Consider the following 18051-nt stretch of genomic DNA (forward strand, 5'->3'; position numbering starts at 1 on the left):
GCCGAGCAGCCCCGAGGGCCGCTGGTTGCCCCTTTTTATGGTTATTTCTTGATGAGACGCTAAACAAGGGGTGGATTATTCATGCTCCCCTTTTAGACAATATAGGGTAACTTCCTGGTGTTACAATGGCATCTGTAAACTGTCCTGGCACAGCTGGGAGTGTGGCGTACGAACCACCAGAGGTCAGGTTTGTGCTCACCAAGAGGTCACTCTTGTCACCAGTTTGGTTTTGGTGGGTTTGGCCAGCTTCTTTTTTTTTCTTTTTTTTTGAGACGGAGTCTCGCTCTGTCACCCAGGCTGGAGTGAGGTGGTGCGATCTCGGCTCACTGCAAGCTCCGCCTCCCAGGTTCACGCCATTCTCCTGCCTCAGCCTCTGGAGTAGCTGGGACTACAGGCGCCCGCCACCTCGCCCGGCTAGTTTTTTTGTATTTTTAGTAGAGACGGGGTTTCACTGTGTTAGCCAGGATGGTCTTGATCTCCTGACCTCGTGATCCGCCTGTCTCGGCCTCCCAAAGTGCTGGGATTACAGGCGGGAGCCACCGCGCCCGGCCAGGGTTTGGCCAGCTTCTTTACTGCAACCTGTTTTATCAGCGAGGTCTTTATGACCTGATCTTGGGCCAACCTCCTATCTCATCCTGTGACTTAGAATGTCTTACCTCCTGGGAATGCCGTCCAGAAGGTCTCAGTCTTTTACCCAGCTCCTATTCAGGATGGTGTTGCTCTGGTTCAAACACCTCTAACACAGTCCCATTTTAATGTTTCTCTGGACCTGATCATTGCAAAGGATTTGCCTTCCTCAGATAAAAGTTATTTTCTTTCCTTAGCACCATCCTTAGAGGAGTGAAATCCACCGAGACATAAAGGTGAAGGTGGGTGCCAGGTGCTGGGGGAGGGAGTGGGGAGTGTGTGATCAGTGGGTCCAGAGTTCACTTCGGGAGGATGGAAAGTTCTGGAGAGGATGGTGGTGATGGCTGCACTTCATGCCGCTGAACTGCAAGCTTCAAATGGTTAAGATGGTCAATTTTATGTTATGTGTATATTGGCAGATGTTAAAAAGGGGATGGGGACAGCATATGGGCCTAGCTCTGATGGACGGGGAGGAGATATATTGGGCTGGGTGAAGGGGAACTGCCACAGGAGGCAGGGAGGGGTCAGCCAGCATCCCCTCCCTCCACAGCTGAAGGCCGCAGCTCCAGGCGATGAGGGGTGGCTCCTGCCTGCAGGGAGCTGGTTGTTGATAAATGTCAACAGCCTCTAAAAATAAACACCCCCCTTCTGGACTTCTGCCTCTCCAGGCTGCTTGTTTAATTATTCTTTCCTGAGTGGCTCCCGCAAACACGTCCATGGCTATGAGCACAGTTTTTCATACTTGCATTATTTTATTAAATTTTATTTTTAATGTACAAATAATAATTGCATATTTTTAATTGATTTGGCTCTTTGGGGTCATTTTGAACAATTTCCTTTGGCCCTACCTGAAGGACCTGAGAATGTGCATGTAACTAGCTTTACACACTTTTGCACCACAAACTTCAGTTTCTGCCGATCCCCTGCCACCAAGGGATTTGAGAAAATCTTAGGATGCTTGTAGATTATTCCAAAACAATCAAGCTCTCACCTTGTTTGGTGGAACTTTTTATGACATTTTTGTCCCAAATATTGTCAGAAGAAGCTATTTTGCTTTATTTTGTTGTTGTTGTTGAGACGGAGTTCCACTCTTGTCGCCCAGGCTGGAGTGCAGTGGCACGATCTCAGCTCACTGCAACCTCTGCCTCCCAGGTTCAAGTGAGTCTCTGGCCTCAGCCTCCCGAATAGCTGGAATTATAGGCACTCACCACCATGTCTGGCTAATTTTTGTATTTTTAGTAGAGACAGAGTTTCGCCATGTTGGTCAGGCTGGTCTTGAACTCCTGACCTCAAGTGATCCACCCACCTCAGCTTCCCAAAGTGCTGGGATTACAGGTGTGAGTCACTGTACCCAGTATGCTGGGGTATTTTTAAAGCCAACTCCAGACTTCATATCATTTTACCCATAAGTACTCTTCTCTTTTGCCCAAATCAAATCAGGGCCAGGCACAATGACTTATGCTGCAGCAGGACGAGCTGCAGACAAAACTCCTCAGACACCCGATTAAAGAAGGAAGTGGTTTACTCGACAGGGAGTGTTGGCAGATTCGCGTCTTAAGAGCCGATTTCCCTGAAAAAGACATTCCTAGCCCTTTTAAGGGCTTGCAACTCTAAGGGGTCCACATGACAAGGTCATAATAGATCAAGCAAGCGTGAGGAACGTGACTGGGGGCTACATGCATCAGTTAACAGAACAAGAAGTTTTACAGTGCCTTCTCATCCAATGTCTGGAATTTACAGATAACACAAGTAGTTTTGGTCAAGGGTTAATATTATTATTATTTTTTTTTTTTTTGAGACAGAGTCTTGCTCTGTTGCCCAGGCTGGAGTGCAGTGGCCGGATCTCAGCTCACTGCAAGCTCTGCCTCCCGGGTTCATGCCATTCTCCTGCCTCAGCCTCCCGAGTAGCTGGGACTACAGGCGCCCGCCACCTCGCCTGGCTAGTTTTTTGTATTTTTTAGTAGAGACGGGGTTTCACCGTGTTAGCCAGGATGGTCTCGATCTCCTGACCTCGTGATCCGCCCGTCTCAGCCTCCCAAAGTGCTGGGATGACAGGCTTGAGCCACCGCGCCTGGCCTAATATTGTTATTATTATTTTAACCACCAGGGCTGGGTGGTGGCACCAAGGTCATCTAGCTATTTATCTTACTTCTGTTTCTTTCCAACTTTTTGCTTTCTCTCTCTTTTTTCGTGTCTTATAAACTAGGGAAAGGGGGAGGTAGGGGAGAAGCTGGGAAGGACAGCAGGAGAAGCGGTGATCTCGTTCTATATTCCCCCTTTGAGAATTTTCACTTTTTAGTGGGAGTTTTCACTCTCATCCTCACTTTCTGAGTCTCTTTGTGAGATAGAGCGACAGTCATTCATATAATACACATGTGCTAAAGTTTTCTGCTGAACCAAAGTAGCAACAAAACCTTTTATCATTTGAAAAAGCAAGGGTAATACACAAGGGAGCAGCAAGCAAGTTCCTATTACTAGCAATACCCCTACAATGAGGGTTTTAAATCCTCTATAGCTGGAAACCATTTTCCAAATAAAGACCCAGGATCAAACTCGTGCCAAACCTGTACAGGCACGTGTGCCAACTTTGTCATGTCCCTGACTATGTTTTCAACCACCTGTCCTTGATCATCTATTTGTAGGTAGCAATTGGTTAAGTTAAATTTTCCACAGACTCCTCCTTCAGCTGCCAGCAAGTAGTCCAAGGCCAGTCTATTCTGATAGATAGTATTTCTCATTTGGGTTTCCTGCCGAGCTAAAACAGTCAAAGCTCTGCCACTTTCATTAGTCATTATTTCTAAGACGGCCTGCAGCCGTACGATCTGACTGAGCATGTAGATGGGGGTTCGGTGTCCCCATGAGCCGTCTTGTGCCCATGTGGCAGGCCCATAACACTATATGATTCTTTCAGGAGGCCAATCATTATCTTTCCAGTTTCCTATAATTATGCTTCTCTTTTCTCGGGAGGCGTAGACAGGGAAACCTAGGAGCTCACCCGTTCTTACAGGTAATAAGAAAAAGGATGGCTTAGTGGTGTCAATAACACAACTACCTGCCCTTTTATTAGGTAGCCGAATGTAGACTCTGTGCCCACATATCCAGTATAGTCCAGTGGGAGCCGTCCAGTCCTGATAAGATTCTGGACGAGCCCAGGCAGTTTTTAATTTAGAAAATTTACTAAATGGGTTCTTTTCAGTGTGATTTAGGCCCACCAAGTAATTGTCTTTGTTATGCTGTTGTATAACTTCTGTCCTATACAATTAAGCTTTCCTATAGGTGTGATGAAGTCTTTTCCTTCTCTAGCTAGACAGTGTTGTCCAATAATTGAGGTTTTTAAGACCCAGAAGTTGCTAGCTTGGGTCTTCTGAACTGAAATTCTATCAGGAGCTGGCTCAGTGGGCACCAACTCTCGGGCTTCCCAAGGCCGTCAATCTCCGTTAGTGCTTCCCCCGCATCATAACAGGAAGCAACATTAAGGGAATGAGCTACATTTTCTGCTAATTGGAGAAACAAATTTTTTGCCTTTTTCGGAAGTTCTGGTGCTGGCAGATTCAGCTCCTCGTAAAAGGTTTGAAACACTGTTTTGGGAGAGAGCTTGTGGACCTCCCTTCAGACTAAAACGGCAACTTGGGGGTTTAACCCTGTCCCATCGATCCCCCGGGTTACATGTTCTCCCTTTTTCCAACGGGGATCTAGGGAATGGGTGATTATGAGGTCTGGTGGGTTACAGTGACCAGCAGCACAGGAGGGTTGGCGGGGATCTAGGGATGGGCGATTATTAGTTCTGGTGGGTTACAGTGACCAGCAGCACAGGAGGGTTGGCGGGGATCTAGGGATGGGCGATTATTAGTTCTGGTGGGTTACAGTGACCAGCAGCACAGGAGGGAGGAGGGGATCTAGGGATGGGCGATTATTAGTTCTGGTGGGTTACAGTGACCAGCAGCACAGGAGGGAGGAGGGGATCTAGGGATGGGCGATTGTTAGTTCTGGTGGGTTACAGTGACCAGCAGCACAGGAGGGAGGAGGGGTTGGCTTCCCTCTTCTGAAGACAAACCGGGTCCTTTTTGTTCTTTTTCCAAGTAGCCCAAATAACACATGGCCAAAAGGCACAATTTTCATAAACCCCTGACTCATGACAAACATATTTATTTTCTACTCTGTAGCTCCTTTCACAGTTAAGAGAACCACATCCTGTTCCTAGCTTGTTACTATTAACGGCTGCACAAGCGTCAAATCTTAAAGCTACTTGTTTGGGGATCCTTTTTCTTCTGTTCTAGTTATTATTTTACTTGTATCACCTAGGAAAAGGCCAGTTCTTAATCTTAGTTGGAAAACGGTGGCTGCAGGGGGCTCAGATGGGTTCTAACACACGTCAGGTTGCTCATTTCCCGGGCTACATACCTTGTACTGAGTGGCATCATACAAACAAGTTTCTTTTAACATTCCCACACATTCATAATAACTATAGAACAGAAAGATTGTTTTAATTTGCTGTCCTACCTCAGTGACCTGATGAATACACTGGGAACAGTCCCCTGTTTGAGTAAGGCCAGTTGAAGCCCTTGCTGTATAAATCCAAAGTTTAAGAAAAATGAATTCCATGATGAGCTTCCTCATGCTTCAGCCATGCGTGGACCAGTCAGCTTCCGGGTGTGACTGGAGCAGGGCTTGTCGTCTTCTTCAGAGTCACTCTGCAAGGATAGTCCGGGCTTGGACTTGCCTCCCAGGTTTCAGGCGCTGCAGGTTTTACACGGCTGTGGTGGATCCAGGCTGGGATTCCCTCTACCTTCACAGCGGTGGGAGTGGTCAGGATAACAGTCTGGGGTCCTTTCCACCGTGGGCACAAAGAGGCTACGTTCTAGTCCTTGATCCACACTCGAGCACCTGGGGAGAAAGGGTGAACTGGGGACAATAAGCTAACAGGGCATCGCTCATTTACCCCGGCTGAGACTCTTCGTGTAATTTTTCCTGAAGCCTGTAGCCGTCGCTGTAACTCAATTTCACCCAACTTTCGAGGAGTGTCTGGAAGTCCCCGCAATATAGGAGGGGGCCTATAATATAATATTTCATAAGGAGAACGTCCTGTTCTTTTTTTTTTTTTTTTTTTTTGAGACGGAGTCTCGCTCTGTTGCCCGGGCTGGAGTGCAGGGGCCGGATCTCAGCTCACTGCAAGCTCCGCCTCCCGGGTTCACGTCATTCTCCTGCCTCAGCCTCCCGAGTGGCTGGGACTACAGGCGCCCGCCACCTCGCCCGGCTAGTTTTTTGTATTTTTTTTAGTAGAGACGGGGTTTCACCGGGTTAGCCAGGATGGTCTCGATCTCCTGACCTCGTGATCCACCCGTCTCGGCCTCCCAAAGTACTGGGATTACAGGCTTGAGCCACCGCGCCTGGCCCGTCCTGTTCTTTTAGAAGGGGTACATCTAATTTTAAATAATACCATAGGGAGAGCCTGTATCCATTTTAATCCTGTTTCCTGACATACTTTCCCTAATCTATTTTTGATAGTCCGGTTCATCCACTCCATCTTTCCAGAACTCTGAGGCCGGTAGGCGGCATGCAGTTTCCATGTGATCCCCAATACCTTTGTCGTCTTCTGTACCCAGTCAGCCACAAACGCCGTCCTGTTATCTGAGCCGATCTGTAAGGGCAGGCCAAATCTAGGAATAAGATCTCGAAGAAGCAGACGGGTTACTCCACGAGCTTTCTCAGTTCATGTTGGATAAGCCTCCACCCACCCACAGTAGGTACACACAAGAACTAGTAGATACTTGTTACCGCCACACTTTGGCATCTCTGTGGAGCCCACCTGGAGTTCTTCAAAGGGGGCTGCTCCAGAACCCTGTATGCCAGCGGAGCGGCTGGACCTTGCCTCGCATTACGCTGTCGGCAGGTAACACACCGCTGCGTCACCGTTTTGGCAGGGCTGACAAATGCGAGATGTAGAAATACCAGCCTAACAACTTTTCAAGTGACTCCTGACCTACATGGGTGGTTTCATGCACAGCCAGTACAACTGCGGCTCCTAGCAGCTGTGACATAGCTACTCTCCCATCTGGTAACCGAATCCACCCTTCCTCCATCACCTGTCCTCCCTCTGCCTGGAGAAAGTCCTTTTCTTCTTTAGAATAAGTAGGTACAAGATCAGGTACTCGAGGGAGCAGGGGGGCTGTGACTGATGCCCGGAAGGGGGCAGATGCTGCTTTTCCAGCCTCTGAGTCAGGGCAGGAATTCCCCAAACCCACCAAGGTGGAAGCTCGCTGGTGTCCTCTGCAATGCATAACTGCCACCTTGTGGGGTTTCCATACTGCTTCTAACAATTGCAAGATTTCTTGTTGATACTTTATGTCCTTTCCCCCAGAGTTCAATAGGCCCTTTTTTTATATGATGCTCCATGCACTTGAAGGGTTAAAAAGTCATACCAAGAGTCAGTGTAAATGTTTACAGTCTTACCTTCGCAGAGTTCTAAGGCCCGAATTAAAGCAATGAGTTCAGCTTTCTGGGCTGAAGTGCCCTGGGGCAATGATCTGGCTTCAACAGCAGTGTCCAGGGTTACCACTGCATACCCTGCACATCTCTCTCCTTGTGGGTTGAGGAAGCTGCTCCCATCCACGTGTAGCTCCCACTCTACTGTTGCCCAAGGCTGGTCCCGGAGGTCAGGTCTGCTAGAGGAAACTGAGTCCAACACTTCTACCCAGTCATGCTCGACAGGGCTCTCTGATACCGGGAGCAAGGTGGCAGGATTCAGGGTATTACAAACCTCAGTGGTTATGCGGGGATTTTCACAGAGCAAACTTTGGTACTTGGTGAGTCTAGCATTCATTAGCCAATGATGTACTTTAGTAGTCATTAAAGTCACCACAGCATGGGGGGCCTTTATGTTCAGGTTTTGCCCAAGAGTCTGCTTGTCTGCTTCTTGTACTAGCAGGGCAGTTGCTGCCAAGGCCCTCAAACATGGGGGCCATCCTTTAGAAACCCCGTCTAGTTATTTAGAAAGGTAGGCCATCGGCCTCGGCCAGGGCCCCACAGTTTGGGTTAAAACTCCAACTGCCATCTTTTATTTTTCTGACACATACAATGTAAAAGGCTTTGTCAGATCGGGTAGCCCCAGGGCTGGGGCTGACAGAAGCTTTTCCTTTAACTCACAAAAGGCTTGCTGTTGTTGGGATCCTCATTCAAAACGTTCCCCGTCCCCACCTTTGTGACCTCGTACAAAGGCTTGACTAATACTGCAAAGTTTGGGACCTACAGTCTGCAAAACCCCACAGCTCCTAAGAATTCTCTCACCGGCCTTCTGGTCTTAGGCTCCAGTAGATTGCAAACGACCTGCTTTCTTTCTGATCCCAGGCTGCGTCCCCCTGTCAGATAGTAAATCCCAAGTAACGTACCTACTGTCGGCAGATCTGAACTTTTTTCTTGGACACCTTATACCCACAGTCCCCCAGGTGCCGGAGTAGGGCATCGGTTCCCGTGGTGCACGCGGCTGCTGTGGAGTGTCCCAGCAGAAGGTCATCAACGTACTGGAGCAACATGCAGCCTAGGACTCTGGTGGGAAAAAACTTCTGGAGGTCTCGAGCCAATGCCTCCCTGAAGATGGTGGGAGTTCTTGAACCCTTGGGAAAGCCGGGTCTAAGTGTACTGAGTAGTGACACCTGACTCCGGATCTTCCCACTGAAAGGCAAACAGCTTCTGGCTCTCAGGGGCTATTCTGATGCTAAAGAAAGTGTCTTGCAGGTCCAAGCAGGTGAATCAGGTGTCCTCAGCTGGCAGCAACCCCAACAATGTGTACCAGTTAGGTACTGTTGGATGTAAAGTCACTGTAGCTTGATTAACCAGGCGCAAATCCTGTGCCGGCCTGTAGTCTTTGGTCCCTGGCTTGGGAACCGGCAGGAGGGGAGTGTTCCATGGAGACTGACAAGGAACTATAATTCCAAAGGTTCTTAGGTGCTTGAGATGGACCTGGATACCTTCAAGAGCTTCTCTGGGGACCGGGCACTGTTTTTGCCTAACTGGCTGGGCCCCAGGCTTACCTTCTCTAAGTACGGGGGCTTGGTTGACTGCTAACCCTGGAGGGTTGTCTTCCGCCCACACTCTTGGCCACCGCTTGGCCAGAGCTGGTCTTATCTCTTGGCCCGGCTCAGTTAAGAAAAGTCTCCATTCCTCCTCTCAGGGGACCGTAAGGGTCATAATGACTCATGTCCCAGGTAACTTTAGCAGCAAAGGGCCGTGCTCTGTAAAAGAGATAGTGGCTCTCAGGTTGCTAAGCAAGTCCCTTCCCAACAAGGGCAAGAGACAGTCAGGCATGTATAAAAACTGATGAATCACTTCCTGTCCTCCTACAGTACAAGTCCGAGGCAAGCAGAAAGCTTGCTTTGCTGACACCTCCGTGGCTCCGATGATGTCAATAGTCTTTTTGGATGAGGGGCGACTGGGGTGGTTACTACAGAACGTTCAGCACCGGTATCTACAAGAAAATCAATGTCTTTACCCCTGACTGTCATCCTGACCATAGGCTCTTTGGGGGCACTTGAGCCCGGTCCCCCTCAGTCCAATAACGCTTCTGCCAGGTTGAGCAGGGCCCCTTCCTCCTTGTCTGGGGCCTCCTGCTCTGGGTCACCTTGTTTTCCTTTTAGCTGAGGGCATTTGTTCTTCCAATATCCTATTTCTTTACAATAAGCACATTGGTTACACTGCAGATTCTGACAGCCAGGCTGAATTTCTTTCCTGGGCGCCCCCTTCTCTTGCCTCTTTGGGGGAACCCCTCTGGTTGCTGCAGCCAACAGGTCGGCATTTCGCTTGGCCTGACGTTCACCTTCTGTGGCTTTCCTTACAGCTTACTGAATCCCTGTTTACAAACACCTGGTTAGCTATTTCTAATAACTGTGATGTATTCATCCCTGCAAACCCAGCCTGTTTCTGCAGTTTTCTTCTGTCTTCTGCGCTTTGACTAACTAAAGCCATGTTAATCATGCGCTGATTTTCAGGGCTATCGGGATGGAAGGGAGTATACATACGCTAGGCCTCACACAGCCTCTCCTAGAATTGTGCTGGACTTTCTTCTTTCCCCTGAATGACCTCAGAGACCTTGTTAACCCTTGTGGCCTTCTGGGCTCCCTCTTTAATCCTTCCAGGAGAGCTTCCCTGTCTCGGTTCAGCCTTTGCATGTCCTCTCTTTCATCTGGGTCCCACCGGGGTCGGTTCCTGGGAACTGGGTCCTCACATACTCTTGGGGGTTTGGTAATCAGCTGGTGCATGTTCCTCCAGCCACTTAGTCGCTGCTTGGAGCACTCTCTGCCTTTCATCCGTGTTAGAGAGGAACATGAGCAGCTGGTGGCAGTCAGCCCAGATGGGAATATGGGTCCGGATACTAGCTTGGAGCAAATCAATTAGAGCTTGTGGCTTTTCAGTATAGGACACGGTACTGTTTTTCCAGTTGAGAAGGTCGGCAAAGGTGAAGGACTGGTACACAAAAACACGCCTCTCCACCATGTGCCCATCCTCATCTATCCCAGGATACTGCTGCTGTCTCAGGGGCATTTGTATCCCAGTTTTGGGTCGTAAACAAGCTGCCAAGGGAGAGGTTTCTCCCGAGGCTTCACCTCCTCCCTGTCTACTCTGGGTGGCCTAGGGATATGTTTGTCTTATGGAGGCGCAAGCACTGTGGGCTCAAGAGTGGGGAGCCTTCCTCCCTGGTAAGGGGAGGGCACCCCTGGGATCACTGGTGCATCTCCTGCAATGGATCTTCTGGTGTTGGGTCGAACAGAACTTCAGGAGTTGATCTCCCTCAGTGGGTGGAGCGGGATCCTTCCTTGGCTGTCTGTCCTCTGCTACTAGCACTGCTGCCGCCTGCCCTCTTAGCCACTGTGGGGGGGTCTAGCACCAGCTGTAACCAAGTGTCTATGTATGGGAACTGGTCTGAGTGTCCTCATTTACCAGTTACCTTGTACCATACCTTAGAATTTACAGATAACACAAGTAGTTTTGGTCAGGGGTTAATATTATTATTATTATTATTATTATTGGCCAGGCGCAGTGGCTCAAGCCTGTAATCCCAGCACTTTGGGCGGCCAAGACGGGTGGATCACGAGGTCAGGAGATCGAGACCATCCTGGCTAACACGGTGAAACCTCGTCTCTACTAAAAAATACAAAAAATTAGCCGGGCGAGGTGGCGGCGCCTGTAGTCCCAGCTACTCGGGAGGCTGAGGCAGGAGAATGGCGTAAACCCGGGAGGCGGAGCTTGCAGTGAGCCGAGATTGCACCACTGCACTCCAGCCTGGGCGACAGAGCCAGACTGTGTCTCAAAAAAAAAAAAAAAAAAAAGAAACAAGGGGCCTGTTCAGGCTTCCTTCTGATGGCCAACCCACTTCTAATGCCGGCCAATCTATTTCGCACAAAGTTCTAAGTTTCCCAGGTGGTCTAGTGGTTAGGATTCAGGGTGCTCACTGCTGCGACCCAGGTTTGATTCCTGGTCAGGGAACCAAGAAATGTAGCAGGACTAAGCCACAGACAAAACTCCTCAGACACCAGGTTAAAGAAGGAAGTGGTTTATTCAGCCTGGAGCGTCGGCAGATTCACGTCTTAAGAGTCGAGCTCCCCAAAAAAGAAATTCCTAGCCCTTTTATTAAGGGCTTGCAACTCTAAGGGGTCCACATGAAAAGGTCATAATAGATCAAGCAAGCGTGAGGAACGTGACTGGGGGCTATATGCATCAGTTAACAGAACAAGAAGTTTTACGGTGCTTTCTCATCCAATGTCTGGAATTTACAGATAACACAAGTAGTTTTGGTCAGGGGTTAATATTATTATTATTATTATTATTATTATTTTAACCACCAGGGCCGGGTGGTGGCGCCAAGGTCATCTAGCTATTTATCTTACTTCTGTTTCTTTCAACTTTTTGCTTTCTCTCTTTTTTCCTGTCTTATAAACTAGGGAAAGGGGGAGGTAGGGGAGAAGCTGGGAAGGACAGCAGGAGAAGTGGTGGTCTCATTTCAATGCCGGTAACCCCAGTGCTTCGGGAGGCCAGGGCGGGAGGATGGCTTGAGCCCAGGAATTTGGCACTACCTAGGCAACATAGCAAGACCCCTATCTCTACAAAAACTAAAAAATTAGCCAGGTGTGGTGGCATGTGCCTGTGGTCCTAGCTACTCAGGAGGCTGAGATAGAAGGATCACTTGAGCCCTGTAGTTCCAGGCTGCAGTGAGCCAAGATCACACCACTGCACACCAGCCTGGGTGACAGAATGAGACCCTGTCGCAAACCACCCCCTCACCAGAGGGAAAAAAAAAAGCAAATCTCCAATGCATAGAAGCAGAAAGTAGAAGAGTGGTTGCCAGGAGCAATAAATAAATAAATTGAGAGCATTTAAAAAAAATCTAGACTTGGCCGGGCGCAGTGGCTCACGCCTGTAATCCCAGCACTTTGGGAGGCCAAGGCAGGTAGATCGTGAGGTCAGGAGATTGAGAGCATCTGGGCTAACGTGGTGAAACCCCGTCTCTACCAAAAACACAAAAAATTAGCCGGGCATGGTTGCAGGTGCCTGTAGTCCCAGCTATTCCGAAGGCTGAGGCAGAAGGCCTGAGCCTGGGAGGCGGAACTTGCAGTGAGCAGAGATGGCGCTACTGCACTCCAGCCTGGGCGACAGAGTGAGACTCTGTCTAAAAAAAAAAAAAAAATCTAGACTTGATACTGTTTCTGAAAGGATGATTGCAAGTGTGTCAGACCTGTGAGGTCTCAAGAGTCAGGCCAAATGCGGTTTTCTTGTGTGGAGTGGAGCAGCAGGGTGTGGGGAGGAGGGTGGGGGGCCCATTGACCAGGCAGCAGATGTGAGAAAGCTGCATCTGAACCCCTATCCAGGCTGTCTCCCAGTTAGGTCCCAGGTTGGGGCTTGGCCAGGCCTGGACTGGAGTCGGAGACCCTTCTAGCTGCCTCTGTCTGGCTGCCCACCCTGCATAAGCCTGGGGCTCCAGCCTCTCCGTATCTCTCCTCTCCACTCTTCCTGGAGGGTGCTGCTCTTATCTGACCTGCTCCCACAGTCTCCCTACATCTGGCCCAAAAATACACGTGGTGGCGGTTCCGCCATCACACTCAGGCTGGGGAGCCAGCGGCCCCTGGTCTGTGCGGCCTGCCACACTGCTCTCCATGGCAGTGGTGGGGAAAGGAGGTTAGAACCCCATCTGCATGGCCAGAGGGCAGGAATGAGGGAAAAGGGGGACCGCGAGGCTTCCAGGCCTGGGGTTGGAACAGGAGCTGCGCAGTGTGGGGCTGTCTGGGCCGCAGGACCCCGGGTGCTGGGAAGTGGGGAGCAGGACTGTGTCCATTGCTCCAGAAAGCACGAGGGACGCGATGTAGGAAACGGGCTTCAGTTAGAGCTGGAGAGGGGTTCAGCGAGTCACCGACTTAGGCAGAGAGGAGCCCAGACGGGGGTTCGAAGACCCTGGGGATGGATGCCCACCTGTCAGTCCTGGGTTGTGGGGCACCCGTAGGCCGTGGGGCAGGAGGCTATGGCCCTGACTCCTGGTTTGGGTCTAAACATCCCAAGGAGCTGAGAGCGTAGGGTAGGGGCTGTGCCATCTTTGAAAGGAAGGACACCGCCTGTTACCAAAGGCCAGTGCTGCAGAGCTGGGCTGAAAGCGTGGGGAGTTCCCAGAACCAGCAGACTAGGAAGGGAGGAACCCTGTGGGGGCTCTGCTCTGCCGAGCACTGAACCCCCACAGTCATGCAGGGGCTGGAGAAGGGTGAAAGGCAGAGGCAGGAGTCCGCACTTAGGGACCGGTCCGTTCCACACGCTGCTGTCCAGGCTCCTGGGTGGCACTCACATGGAACATTCCGGAAACACCGATGGGAAGGTCCCAACGTTGGTTCCCAAAGGCCCTGACAGACCCGCAGGGGACGCTGAGCCTGTGATCCTCGCCTCACCCAGACAAGGTCGGGCTGTTTCTCACGGGAAAGCGCGTCTGGAGTCCGGGAACGGCCGCTCCTCCTGGGTCCTGTCCAGGGCGCCCTGGGCCTAACACAGGCTGGGAGAGGCGTGTCGGAGAAGCCCCCGCTCCAGACCCCCGGGGGACCCAGGGCGAGGTCGCCCCAGCACCTCACTTCTGGGGTCTCCCCTTTGCCACGTCGCCAGAGCAAAATTCAAAATCCGCAGTTCTGGCCAATTTCCGGGGCCTCCCGGACACGAACAGCAGCTGAAATCTCAGGACAATGTCATGGAGTGCGGACCGAGAAGAAGCCGTTCGGAACCAGCGCTGCCCCGGATTCTCCCAGGCCTGGCTCGCCGGTGGGGGGACCCCGGCCCTGGTTTGTGGGGGCAGGAACGGGCGGGCGCCCCTGGGGGCCTCTCATTTGTGTGTTGGTCTCGGCCTTGAAATGCAGCGGAGAAAATAAAAAATAAAATAAAAATAGGAGTCAGGTGTCAGAGTCGGATCGGCCAGGCACTGAGGATTGAAGGAATCGCAGAAGCAGCTCCTGTCACCCGGGTCCAGGCCGCCGGGGTCTGCGGGGACCGCTCCCGACTCTGCCCTTCTGCCCGACCCCCCCCCCGGGACGCCGCGGCCTCCCAGGCCCCAGGAGCAGGCCCCGCCCCCCTCCACCCATTTCCCCCTCCCCGCCCATTCCCCCCCTCCCCGCCCATTCCCCGCCCTCCGTCGCCCGCCCCTCCCCCGGTCCTCCCCCACCCCTCACCCCCTCCTGCTCTCCTCTCTCCCCTCCCCCTCCCCGCCCCCAGCCCCGCCCCCCCGCGCCCGTGGTCCCGCCGGAAGGACTTGAGCGCCCAGGAGCCGGGAGGCGAACCTGGGACCCGCTGGCCTCGCTCGGTGCGCGCCTCACTCCCCGCATGGAGCCCGCCGAGCGCTCGCGGGTCCCCAGGTGGGTGGCGCGGGGTGCGGGCGTCCCCGGCGGCTGCGGTCCCCAGGCGGGCCCCCGACCCCCCAGAGGAAACTTCGGGGACGCCGGCCTCCTTCTCTCCGTGTTGCAGGATCGACCCGTACGGATTCGAGCGGCCTGAGGACTTCGACGACGCCGCCTACGAGAAGTTTTTCTCCAGCTACCTGGTCACGCTCACCCGGAGGGCCATCAAGTGGTCCCGGCTGCTGCAGGGCGGGAGCGTCCCCAGGAGCCGGACAGGTGGGTCCCGGGGGCACAGGTGGGTCCCGGGGGCGCAGGTGGGTCCCGGGGGCGCAGGTGGGTCCCGGCGGCGCAGGTGGGTCCCGAGGGCGCAGGTGGGTCCCGAGGGCGCAGGTGGGTCGGGCTGGGACGGGCGGGGCAAAGTCCGGCCTCCGGGAGCGGAGCGAGGGGAGGAACCTTCCCGGGCAGGTCGGGACGAGGCTGCGGCTCGGAGCTAGGGCAGCCGCAGGGACCTGTTTTCCGGCTTTGAGATGGGCCGGCTGGTCGGACGCGAAGGAGACCCGTCCCTCCCAGAAGGGAGCCAGATCGGGATGGATCAAAACTCGATCCCTGCCGGGTGCGGTGGCTCACGCCTGTAATCCCAGCACTTTAGGAAGCCGAGGTGGGCGGATCACCTGAGGTCAGGAGTTTGAGTCCGGCCTGACCAACATGGTGAAACCCCGTCTCTACTAAAATTGCAAAATTAGCCGCGCGTGGGGGCACACGCCTGTAATTCCAGCTACTCCGGAGGCTGAGGCAGGAGAAGCACTTGAACCCGAGAGGCGGAGGTTGCAGTGAGCGGAGACTGCGCCATTGCACTCCAGCCTGGGCGACAGAGCAAGACTCCATCCTTGTGACGGGATCCACAGGGTCCTGCTCCACCTGCCGCTCCCCCGCGACCCCAGGCCTCCTCCTGCTGCGGTGAGCTCTGGCCTGGCCGCCCGCCCACCCGCCTCGGGGTTAGCCGCAGGGCCCCCTCCTCAGGAGCTCTCCAGGCTTCCCTGTGCGGAGGGCACCTCCTCATCTCTGCCTTTCCCAGCACAGCCTCTGCTGGAGTCAAAAACCCTTCCTCCCTACCGCGGATTTTTCATTCACTGCTCAGTCCTCAGAACCTGCGGCAGTGCCGGGCGGCTTCCCTGTGTGTTCGGTGAATGAATGAAGTGCCTGCCTGGGTTGAGGGCTTGGTGGGAGTGTGCCCTGGAGCTAGGAACTCAGATAAGTGGGGTCAAAGGGGAGTCCTGGGGCTTCCTGAGAAGGGGGATGTGAATGGCAGTTGAGCTTCAAGGGTCGAGCTGTGTGCTCCAGGCCGTAGGACCTGGTGGGGAGGGGCAGAGATGAAGCCAGGGGTCCTGCACCTGGGCGGAGAGTCGGAGGTGTGTGGTGACCACGGCCAGGCGCAGAGAAGCCAACTGTTAAAGGCTTTCCAGGCAAGGGATGATAAGATCAATTTTTGCTTTTATTTATTTATTTATTTGAGACAGGGTATCCCTCTGAGTGCAGTGGCACAATCACCACTCACGGTAGCCTTGACCTCCTGGGCTCCAGCCATCCTCCCCACTCAGCCTTCCATGTAGCTGGGACCACTGGCGCCGCCACCACTCCAGGCTAATTTTTAAATTTTTTATGGAGATGGAAGCTAATATCCTATATGCTTCCCACAAATGCATCATGTCCCATCCCTGTGGCCTCTGCATGTTCACATGTTTCCAGTGGAACGTGTGTCTTTATTTTTCCTTTTGATTTATTCTTTTTAATTTATTTATTTTTGAGAGAGAGCCTCATTCTGTCACCCAGGCTGGAGTGCAGTGGTGCGATCTGGGCTTGCTACAACCTCCACCTCCTGGGTTCAAGCGATTCTCCTGCCTCAGCCTCCTGAGTACCTGGGATTATAGGTGTGCACCACTATGCCTGGCTAATTTGTTTTTTATTTTTTTAAATTTTGAGACAGTCTAACTCTGTCGCCCAGGCTAGAGTGCAGTGGCGTGATTTCAGCTCACTGCAACCAACCTGTGCCTCCTGGATTCAAGCGGTTTTCCTGCCTCAGCCTCCCAAGTAGCTGGGATTACAGGCACCTACCATCACGCCAGGTTAATTTTTGTATTTTTAGTAGAGACAGGTTTCACCATGTTGGCCAGGCTGGTCTCGAACTCCTGACCTCAAGTGATCCGCCCACCTTGGCCTCCCAAAGTGCTGGGATTACAGACATGAGCCACTGCGCCTGATTTATTCTTAAAAGTTAACTGGTCTTTTAATTTTAAAAAATAAGATAAAAGTATATAAGACATGTGAACTTAAAAAGCATAATTTATGGCCAGGCACGGTGGCTCAAGCCTGTAATCCCAGCACTTTGGGAGGCCGAGACGGGCGGATCACGAGGTCAGGAGATCGAGACCATCCTGGCTAACACGGTGAAACCCCGTCTCTACTAAAAATACAAAAAACTAGCCGGGCCAGGTGGCGGCGCCTGTAGTCCCAGCTACTCGGGAGGCTGAGGCAGGAGAATGGCGTGAACCCGGGAGGCGGAGCTTGCAGTGAGCTGAGATCTGGCCACTGCACTCCAGCCTGGGCGACAGAGCGAGACTCCGTCTCAAAAAAAAAAAGCATAATTTATGTACATGGTAAACACTTTAATCATACTAAGGGCTACAAAGTGCAACAGGGAGTTTCTGTCCCACCCTGGCCCCCATCTCCTGCAGAGATGACCAAAGGGGACTGTCCTTCCATCCCCCTCAGGAGGAGAAGTGCATGCTTGGTTCTGCAGTTTGCTTTAAGAGCAGGGGAAGTCCGTGGGAAGTCCTGTGGCTGTGACCTGGAGGTTGGTTACAGCAGAACATCTGAAAGATGTACAGTTGTGCATAAACTTTTTGTTTTTACAGAAAACACAACTGCACATTCATTCTTCTGTCTTGGCCTTGGTCGTTTGGGTCTGTCCTATCACTCTCTTTTTCTTTGACTAGGGGCTGCTAACTTGGGTCCCCTATTTTCCTTTTTAGGGAACCACTCAGTGCGTTGCCCCCACTTTCCAATATGGATTTGGGAGGGTGTTCTGGCAAGAGCAGGGAAAAGGAAAAAAGCAATCCGGATGCAGAATCCTCCAGATTTTTATTCTTTTCCCCAATCCTTTGCAGTTATTTTACGCGTAATTCAACAGTTTGTTTTGGCCTTTTTTTTTTTTTTTTTTTTTTTAGTGTTGGTCTCTATCAACTCTTTCTAAAATTTCACTTTGTTTTTATTGAAGTAACAACTTTCTTCTTTTTGCTTTAATTTTTTTTAATCTATTTTTTTTTTTTGAGACGAAGTCTAGCTCTGTCAGTCAGGCGGGAGGGCAGTAGCGCAATCTCAGCTCACTGCAACCTCTGCCTCCCAGGTTCAAGCAATTCTGCCTCAGCCTCCTGAGTAACTGGGATTACAGGCACCTGCCACCACACCCAGGTTCAAGCAATTCTCCTGCCTCAGCCTCCTGAGTAACTGGGATTGCAGGCACCTGCCACCACACCCCTCTAATTGTTGTTTTTAGTAGAGACGGGTTTTGCCTTGTTGA

General features: G+C 52.0%; 1 protein-coding gene and 1 long non-coding RNA gene across 4 annotated transcripts in view; one reads left to right on the top strand and one right to left on the bottom strand.

Moving 5' to 3' along the window:
• Positions 1–4757: 4757 nt before the first annotated feature.
• On the bottom strand, positions 4758–8004 carry LOC117063472. The gene is made up of 2 exons (XR_004428944.1): positions 6209–8004; positions 4758–5511 (listed from the first exon to the last, which is right to left on the bottom strand). It is a non-coding gene; the product is annotated as an uncharacterized LOC117063472 (long non-coding RNA).
• Positions 8005–14341: 6337 nt separating this feature from the next.
• The window catches only part of GRTP1 (growth hormone regulated TBC protein 1), a 42242-nt gene continuing 38532 nt past the window's right edge, over positions 14342–18051 (top strand). For all 3 annotated transcript variants that reach the window (XM_033177161.1, XM_033177163.1, XM_033177160.1), the window contains exons 1-2: positions 14342–14492; positions 14602–14750. In XM_033177161.1, coding sequence (XP_033033052.1) covers positions 14461–14492; positions 14602–14750 — 181 coding nt within the window. In that variant the 5' untranslated portion in view covers positions 14342–14460. The remainder of the gene's footprint in view (positions 14493–14601; positions 14751–18051) is intronic.

This window comes from Trachypithecus francoisi, unplaced genomic scaffold (assembly GCF_009764315.1).
Source record: "Trachypithecus francoisi isolate TF-2019V2 unplaced genomic scaffold, Tfra_2.0 Lachesis_group18, whole genome shotgun sequence".
Taxonomy (NCBI): Eukaryota; Metazoa; Chordata; class Mammalia; order Primates; family Cercopithecidae; genus Trachypithecus; species Trachypithecus francoisi.